This window comes from Apteryx mantelli, chromosome 9, assembly GCF_036417845.1.
Source record: "Apteryx mantelli isolate bAptMan1 chromosome 9, bAptMan1.hap1, whole genome shotgun sequence".
Classification (NCBI taxonomy): Eukaryota; Metazoa; Chordata; class Aves; order Apterygiformes; family Apterygidae; genus Apteryx; species Apteryx mantelli.
The window spans coordinates 6,849,438-6,859,184 of NC_089986.1; the positions used below are offsets into that span (position 1 = coordinate 6,849,438).

Genomic DNA, 9,747 nt, shown 5'->3' on the forward strand with positions numbered 1-9,747 from the left:
GGCCAGGGAGCTGCCTTTTCCCTGGCGATGCCGCCGCGGCCCAGGCACCCGCTCCGCTCCTTGCCGTCGCCTTCCGCGGGCATTTCGGAACACGCTGTTTTTCCGTGCTCTGGGTCACCGTCTTCGCTGGCTTTGGAGAAATGCGGTCATCTGGTAACGCTCTTAGTCTGCCTCGGTCGTCGGGAAAATTACTGCGACTGCATTTAAGTGCCAGCTCGATAGATCCACGGATTTAAATGCAGTTCAGGGCAACAGCAGCCAAAACTTTTAGCGTCTGAACTGAAATTAAGAAAGCAATTCCTACCATACCTTACCGACTCTATCGTAAAAACTGGGACCAGCTAAACGTTGCTGCCAACATCTAGAGTGGTCAAAACCACGCTCCTGTCCCCAGCGATGAGCACGCAAGTGCAAGGTTGCCATGTTAAAGTGGTATATAAGGGAAAGCTGTATTTTCTCTTCTGTGTTATTCTGTGAGCGCATGGGTTACTGTATTATGCACAGAAGAACAGCTTAAGTCCGTCTACAGAGAACTGATTGAGGGGCATTTTGAGTCGAGCTCAATATGCCATATAGACACTTCTTTTCATTTAAAAGACACCTTATTCTCAAAGTAAAGTTACTTAACTCCTTTGTAGATATACATTATGGATTAACATTCGTTTAGTTTTAATTAGTTAAGTTTAACTGAATTGGTTAAGTTTAACTAAACATTAGTTTAGCTTTTAGTCTAGTTGTAATTATTTTTAATGGCTTTAAGTTAAACCCATGCAGGTTTTTTTTCATAGAAGCAAGCCCTTACATCCCAACTTTTCTCAGTGTTGAATATTTAAACAAAATCACTGCTCTCCTTAGATTACAGCCAATATTGCATGGATGCTGCTTCATCTTCAGTAAAATAACATCCCTTGGCTTTTTTCAAACAAAACAGATCCATGAATGGCTGCTTTCCAGATCTAGCTCTGTCTTGCAACACCCTGCGAACAGATTTTTGCCACGTTTAAGTTTATTACATGATCTAATTAGCATGACTGTGTAGGTGCTTGGAATGCATTGGGGGAGAGGGAAAGTACGTGAGTGTACAAAATGCTGTTATACAATTTGTTACGGGGACACGCTTACTGAGGACAGGGACCTGGATCATTCTCTGTGTGCTTTTCAGCAGCATTTGGGGAGTGAGAAGTTGGGCAAGGAGAAAGATGGGACATTCAAGTCTATAGCAGAGGAATTGATCGAGAGCAGGAAAGATGGAATGGCACATAGTTTTCATAGCTTAAAAATACAATTAAAATTCTAGAAAAGTCTCTGGTTTGTATGCACATTTGTTGCTTTTAGCTCCAGGAAAAAAAAAAAATCAGTAAAAAGTCAATGCTTGCCTCAAAGCAAGGACTACATACTCGTAAGCTACCGTGTGAGGCTCTTTCTTCATCGGCCATGAAATACAACTTCCAAGTAACAGCAGGAAAATGTGGGTTGTTAACCATTCGGACCATGAGAAAGGCATTAGGGTGTCTACTGGAAACACGCAGCCAAAACAGAGATCAGAGCTCTCTCTGCTTCATGTTATTAAGACATTCACACTGCCCTAACTAAATTAAGTGGGAAGCTAAGTAATACAAAGCTATTAGGCTCTCTTTCTTCCTTCTGCCTGCATGAAATTACATTTTAAAGTTATGTGTGATCTTTCCGAGTCTTTAGAGGGGTCAGGCCCTGGGAGCATCTGGCATGCCTATATTTTCATTCAGGCGCATGAAGTCATCCTCCAAGCTGCATTCCTAACTCAGTGACATGCAATTTTCCACGTGTCGCTCGACCGACTTGCACACCGAACACAGATTAATTTTAATTTAATAGAAGATTGTGCATATTTAACAAACTTGCAAGCCCTGCTAATTCTGCTCTAATTAGAGTGGAAGCGGAGTAATGTTTGATAAAGAAGGTCAATTGTATTTGAATAAACACGCTCTACGCAGCCTCCGGTGCTATGCTGTGAAGCCGTTCAGTGCCAAATCCCACCCAGCCGGGTGAATTGGGTATTGTAGGATCGGCAGAGGCAGAAATCCGATGCTAACATTGCCGCTCTGCCTTCCCCGCCGCTCGGGAGGACGTCGACGCTGCTGCGGCCCTGGCAGGGGTGCGGGGAGCAAGCTGGCCCCGCGGCACCGCTCCGGGGTGCCACGCGCCTGAGATGAGCTTCACGGTTATCGGCGCTGTGCAGTTGTGTCTCAGGGAATGCATATGACAAAGTACCCCAAATATAACCGCTTTGGCTCTTGCATTCAAAATAGAGAACCTATTTCTCCCCCCGCCCCAGATTTTCCCGCTGCAAACGGTTTGCATCAAAAATAACTCTCACTGGGGAGACCGTGGTCCCGCTCGGATATACGCATGTGCGTCCCGCAAACGCAGCTAGCGTGGAGGGTGCTGGTTTCATTTTGGCTGCGAGGGGCAGGCCGGGGTTGGAAACAGCAACCATTAGTTGCCGTCAGCCGGCTTCTGGCTCCCGGTGCACCAGGAAGCGGTCTGTCCTCCGGGGAAGGCAGATGAAGGAGCAATTCAGAAATCACAGGATGGGCTTTCTGCAGCTGAAAGCAAAAGGGAACGACTCGACGAAAAAAAAAACCCACAACAACTATTCCTGGGGGTGCTGGGGCCTTATTTACTCCCCTGTGATACCTTCTGCTTCTGCAGGAACCGCTGAAGATAAGCAGAATAGTGCCCCATCGTGCCAGGTAAACAGCTCTCGCATGCCATGGCTACGGTCTCCAAGGAGCTTCTGTTTACCGTGAAACGTCTCTGCCTCGGCCGCAGCTACAAGCCCGTGCTGAGAATCCGGCCGAGAGAGAGACGCGCAGGGAAAATGAAGAGCTTGTATGAAGCCACCGGAGCGATACTTATTACCTTTGGGATTATAAGCGTTTTTTCCGGAATTTGTGCTTTCTTCCCTGTTTTTTCTTACAAGCCCTGGTTTGTCGGATGGAGCGTTTGTCTCGCCAGTCCCATTTGGAGCGGAGCTTTGGTAGGCAGAGCAAAGGTGTTATCGAAGCAGAGATGTTAGTCATGTTACTGAGATTTAAGGAAAAAATGAACTCTGTCTGAATTATTTATTTCCTACCTCCTATGAACTCATTTTAAAAAGAGGAATCATTGGAATTACATGAAGCTAAACTGAGAAACCCCTGGAGGTTCTTGATAGGAATTAGATTTGCAGTAAATATTGGTGGATTGATTATTATCAGGACGCGCTGATTTTTACTAAGAAAACCCAAACTTTCCAATTCCGAAACAAATTTGGATTCAGTTAAAGTAGTGTAAATGTGAATTAACATCTCCAGGGTTGTGCTGGTATAATTGAGATTATCGTTTCTTTGGTTCGTTTCCTGAGGTTTTGCATTTCCTGAGTTTTGTTCTAAATGATGCAATAAGAGAAGCACAACGAGCTTCAAAGGAAGCCACATGTCTGCGAAACCTTTATCCTCACTTAAAACGTGATGCACGCCCGGTCCCTCCTCGTGGAAAGCGGCTGGCTGCACAACGTAGAAGCTGATCCGATGTTTTGTGGCAAAGTCCTGCCGTTGCGAGGGTTAAGAGACGTGGGCTGGCCCCACGCGGCCCGGCGGCACGTGGAGGAAAGGGGGCTGAATTAGAGGAGGGTGAATCTTCGCCCCTCCTGGGTGGCCGAAGTGGGGCAGATCTCCAGGGAATTACTACCCTATGTTTTCCGGTGGACATGATAATATTCTTGTGATTTGGATGAGAGTAATTTAGACACGGGGTTTAGAGCTATTCCTGTTGCGTGGCTGGGGAGACCGTGCGCCAGTTTGTGCTTTTCTTTTTAATCCACAAGGGAGAGAGAAAGTAAAGAAAAAGATTTTTCATGGCATCTTCATTTCTAGCATTCCTGATGTGCTCGTGCCAAAGCTTTGACTACACCATTTCATGGCAAAGTGAACACCTCTTTCCTAACCCTCCATCAACCTTGGGATGTTTATTTTTCTTCAAACATAGCTGTTTGCAGCATACTAACAAGAACTGAGGATCTTTTTACACTGCTATTTGTTTACTCAAGACATCAAAGCCTTTTTTTTCCTGAGCAAACACCTTCTTTGAGGAGGTGCAATCTGCAAACAGACGGGCAAAACCAAGGTGTGCTCTCTGTGGAGCAAAATAAAACCACAGAGCACTGATGATTTAGTTATTTTTTTACCTGAGTTTCTAAATTTAGCTTTGCTTCATTTCTCATTCCTCAGCTTCTCGGACTATTTGTTCCTAAGCGAGAGTCGTGCTGTTTCAGCAGACCTTCCTCGTGCCTTTGCTTTAAAGTTGGATGGAAGAGTACGACTCCAAGCCTGGACGGTGACAGTGATAGCAGCTAATCTAAAACAAATATTTGGTAACATCGATGGACAGATTCATTTCCTCGTTTCAGCTTGATGGTCAGGACACTATGCCACGGTAACAGAAAGCAGCGTACTGAATTTTGGTGCTCGGTCTCGTCGAGAGCAGCGAGCAGCACGTTGCCCAGCTCCGGGTTCAAAGCGGGGCTGCGGGTGCTGGGGAGTACGCGGTGGCGGAAAGGACAGCTTCAACGAGGAAATCTGCTGAAAACAGTCTCCTAAGAAATACCGAGGCATGCTTCTCATGGGTTACTTAGGTGTGCTGAGGCTATTTTAAGGCTGGTAGAACTTGCACTCCTTCCAGGGTGAGCAGGATTAGCCCTTGTAGGGAATAGGAAGCGGTGTAGATATCACCGTTTACGTACCGCTGGTATTTCCAGTCACACATCAGGTTCAGCCTGGTCCCAAACGTGCATCCTACCATTCGGAGGCCAGTGGTGATTTTCAGGGAGCGTGAAGCATGGGCGGCGCGTCACAGGACGCGTCTGCTCGGAGGAGGACCTCCTGGAGCAGAGGAGCTCCCTCAGGAGCTACGCAGCCTCTTCGGCAAGCCGGGCTGCAGTACGGGCAACAGGGGAGGTGAGACCAACGAGCCCGAAGGACGGGACGAGGACGGACTGAGGAGGTTTCTGCCCCGCGAGGGAGGAACCCACCCCAAGCCGTGCTGCAGATCGCAGGGCGAGTGTCGGAGGCTTTCTGGGAATCAGAGAGGGTGACGTGAAACGTAATTAACGGTTAGTCAGGCCGAGCCGTGCAAAGTATAGCTAATGAGAAATGGTCATCTACGTCTGTTGGTGAAGGATGGTGCATTAGGGGCATTCTCAGCAAGATACTGCCGCCGGGGAAGAGAACGAGGGAAGCAGCGGCCGTCACTTCCCAGGTGCCTACAGCCCCGGCCACCGGCAACGGGACGCCTCCTCCCGCTGCGCCGGCTCAGGTGACTTGCAGAGCCCTTGCAAAGTCTTCCCTTAAGAAATAAAACAAAATGGCAGAGCCTTACAAAAGAAAAAAAAAAAACCCACAGTTTTAAGCACATCCAACTTTGGGATAGAGAGTAAAATCTTTTGCCAGGGAATTTAAAACAAACTGGAAACTGATCATCTACTCATTTAAATGATGTGCCTGGAGCTAAACCAGCACGGCTGAATAATCTCTGCCTCGCTTTCATCCGTCTTCAAATTTTTCTTTGTTCCATCAGCCACATGTGCGTTAAGTGTAAATTGAAAGCCTCTTAGCTGGAAAAGCAAATTGTGAAAAGGGCTTGGCCCTCTTCTTATAATTCAGCTTCAGTATTACAATTACACTTAATAGCACTCTCATTTTGTTGTATTATTTATTCTGGCTAGAACCCTCCAGGATCCCTTGAAGACTTCTTTTTTTTCCTGGTGGATTTAGCCAACAACCACTCATGAATCCAGATGTTTCTGTTTTTATCCATGGGAATTTTATGGTATGGATACGCCAAGATTTTAACTTCAGGCTCAACCTCAAGACAAGTATTTTTCAAATTCTCTAAATCAAAAATTGAAAATGGAGAATGCCATGAAAAACCTGAGCCCTTATACATTTCGCATGCCAAAATGGAAATCAAACCACAGGACTACATTGCTGAAGGTTCTGGATCGCCGTTGATGCAGCCTCCTGCTTCGCACCAGAAATCAGAGCCCAGATTGTGCTATTTTCAGAGTGTTCCCGTACGCATTCCTGCTTTAAGCACATCTTCAGTTCTTCTTTCTATTCATCATCAAGAAATTAGGAGCAAAGATACATGTGGGTCCAAGATGCTTACGCTGGAAAAAAGATTACTCCCTGTAAGCCAAACTCGCTGCTGGTGCACTTAAATGAATGAAATTGCGCCTGTTTATATCAGCTCAGCGTAATAAGCCCAGATATTCTCCCCATTAAAACCGGTTCTGGAATAAGGGCACGGACAAAACGTACCCGTCCCTGATGGAGAGCTGGCGAATAACGCAATTCACCCCCTTGCCCTGTGTTTGTCGGCCGGGAGGAGCCGCCGCGCTGAGCCACGGTGCCGGCAGCCGCCCCGCTCTGCCGGCCGCGTCCTCCCGGCGCCCCTCGGGAGCTCAAGAGCCCGGTAGTGGCAACCGCAGCAGATACGGCTTCCCAAAAGGTTTTGTTGGCTTTCAGTCCACGAAAGGTAAATTTAAGCTCTTCCGACGAGGACCTTCCCAACCGCCCTGTAGCGCGCACCGGTGCTGCTCCGGTTGTTCCTCTGCCGTGCTGCTAACGCCCTTGCCAAACCCGGGGCGGTTTTGCCCCCTGCTCCAGAGGGGCCCGGGCGAGCGGTAAGGGAGATGCAGAACAAGCCGCTCCGGGAGCGCTTTTGGAGATGCCTCTAACAGCACGCTGCGGCGCTCACGCTGGCTGCAGCAGGCACGAGCCTCCCGGCGGGAGGACATCCGGAAACAAATCAGTGCAGCGAGAATCCTCTCTCCTACCTGCATTTTCTACTCACTCTTCCAGTCATTGCCCAGCTAATCTCCCCGTCTCCTTATCTCTGCATACACCGGCCTAGGGAGGAATGAGGACAAATCATCTCGGATGGGCACAGCAGAATAGTCTATCCCCCTTCCCAAGGCACTAGCGTACAGCAGCTCCTGAGTTCCTGCCCTACTAGCAACAGATCTTCAGCTGCTGAGTTGCTGGATCAAAGGAAGTTTAAATTATTCCTAAAAGCTTTTCTAAGGCTTCCCCCAGCATGGAAAAGCAGGGCAGGACAAGAAGCCCGCAGGAGACAAGGTCTTGCCCACCGTGCCACAATCCCATCGCCCAGCCCTGCTCAGAGCATCTCCCTGCAGCAAGTTCAACCCACCCTCCAAAGCCCTTCAAAGGTGCTGGGACGGCTCCTGGCAGCAGCCAGCGCTCGTGCAGGGACAGAGCTTGTGCTGGGCCGTGGCACGCCGCTGCCCAAATGATCACCGCCCCGGTCCCAGTCCTGGCGCTAACGCCCGTTTCCCCCATCCGCAGGCTGTCACTGCTGGCATCCTTCTCCTTTTGGCTGCTAGAGGACGAACGCGCGGATCTCTGGTAAACGCATGCTCTTACTGGAGGGGCTGTTGGGTGCAGGAGGGGGCAAGGGAACTGCACGATTAATCTAGGGGCATTCAACGGGGAAAGCGCTTTTCCTGCTACAGTGGTGGATCAAATGAGCTGCGCAGGGTTTACGGAGGGTGTGTGTTAAGTATCCTACCAGCATGGTCATTTTACCTGTTCCCACCATATTTTCTGTTCTATAATGAGGAATTCTGTTAGCCTTCAAGTACATAATTTAAATCTTTTAAAGGCTACTCACTGTTCTTTTATGTGACAACTGCATAAACACACCTGTTCTGATTTATTCTTCTAGTACTTTTAGTAAAATATGGTTTCACTGAACGTCTTCCCTGTAAAAAAAAAAATCCACATTTTTATTTAGCAATACTTCCTATGAAATGCATGTTGCTCATTTCCTTCTACCATTTCTCTTTTTTGCTCACAAAATAGAGGGGATTGAATATAAAAAGATAGGGTTTTTTTCCAAGTTGGAAATGAAAAAAACCCAAAACGCTTAGCTCTTTCGTTTGCAACTATTTTAGAAAAGTGTCCCTCAGCAGGTCAAAAACGTGACGAAATGTTTTTTATCTCAATTGCAGTGGGAAGCCAGTCTCACCCTTGGCATCCTGAGCATCGCGGGTGCCTCCGTGCAGTTTGCTGTCGCCATTGCATCTCTCCTCCTTGGCCCATACTGCTACTACTCATTTGCCGGGATCGCCGGCACCAACTACCTGGGCTACGCGGTGCTGTTCCCCTTTCCCTACGCCGACTTCCCAAACCTTTGCCAAGACCCGCCGCGTTACGAGTGGTACCACCTGGCTCTACAGCTGCTCGACCTGTGCTCGAGTTTTGCCACGCTCTGCGCGTCGCTGGCTTTGGCGATCAAGCTCGCGATGCGACTGCTCCGGTTTGGACATCTGAATGGGAGCGTCGGTCACCCCGGGGAAGGCGGACGGCGCCTGTCGGGCTGCGAGCGTGCCCTGAAGCGTGGCGGAGCTGCTCAAGGACAGACAGATCCCCCATGCACTCGCACCGCATTTGCACGGCAGGAGCTCCCCTGAAGCCACGTGAATCAGTCCATCCTTAAACTACTTTGTGAGAAAATAATTTGGCCCTTCATATCCTTTACATCCCAGGGCCTGTTCAGCTCAAGGAGACACACCTTTAGCACACCTCGCTAGGGCCTATGATTTTAGGGCCTGATCAAAATTGTATGAAAATTATATAGTTTTCTTTTGACATGAAAGAAAGCAGAACCTGAATATTTTCCTTCCCACTCTTCCTTATGACTGAACTCCTCCTTGGCAATAACGTAAGGACCCGTTAAAACTTGCATGGACACAGATCCGTTACCTGAATGGCAAAAGAGGCGTTGAAAATAATCACCGGTAAGCACGTATCATCCCTGCTCCATGCAGAGCTTTGTTAGGCAGCAGCACCTTGAAAGCGTGGCAGGACTTGAGGTTGAGGTACAAGCAGCGGCAGAACAAGGGCCAGGCCTCTGGGCAAGCGGGAGCCGAGCCAGGGCCCTAGCCGCACGTGTTCCCGGGAGAGGTACATCACGTATTGCCAGCCCCCATCCACCTCGGCCCCACGGGGCTTGGGGCTCTCGCTGTCAGTTCAGGTAATCACCGGCTTTATTACGTGAAGGAAAATCTCAACTTTCAGGTCTCCAGTCTGGGTTTTTTCTTCTCTTTAACCTTTGTTTAGAGCCTGTCTTGAATTCACTAAAATAATGGCATTTCCATGAGAACAGTACAGAAATGGACTCCTATGGGGCATTTGAAAAACCGAGTGGCAAAAAAAATGGTGTTTCTTCATGCTCCATCACCTTAACCCAGTGTACCGCAACCTCATTGTATCACTTCTCCCTCTTCTCGTGCTAAAACAGACTATCACCTACTTGGGGCACGGGCTCTATCTTCTTCAGCACTATTGGCGTTTACTGGAGGATCGATCTTATCGCACAAGCAATCTAAAGCTTAATGAGGAAGTATCAGACCATGATAATACTTTATAGGGAGGGTGGAAAGACCAAGTGTTTGCAATCTAGAGGACTGGACAGCTGTTGAATTTTGTAATTCCCCTAAGCTTTATTAATATTACTCATAATTTTCACGCCCTCCATGGTATTTTACAGAGAACATGAAATGGTCCTTTGTTATTAGTGCAGTCATTGCTTTGCTTCCAATAAACGTCATTTCTCTACCCCCTGCTCCTGCTCTCCTTATGCGAGCAAGAGCAAAGTCCTGCAACTGCCCAGTGCTCCAGTCCCTTGAGTGTGCCAACAGCCCCA

The 9,747-nt window shown here is 48.3% G+C and overlaps 1 protein-coding gene across 1 annotated transcript; it reads left to right on the forward strand.

Annotated features, from left to right (window-relative positions):
• The first annotated feature begins 2,860 nt into the window (after nt 1-2,860).
• On the forward strand, nt 2,861-8,512 carry TMEM212 (transmembrane protein 212). Its single transcript, XM_013945180.2, has 3 exons — nt 2,861-3,019; nt 7,386-7,445; nt 8,051-8,512. Exons 1-3 carry the CDS (start codon nt 2,861-2,863, stop codon nt 8,510-8,512), a joined length of 681 nt encoding a protein of 226 aa, XP_013800634.2.
• The last annotated feature ends 1,235 nt before the right edge of the window (nt 8,513-9,747 follow it).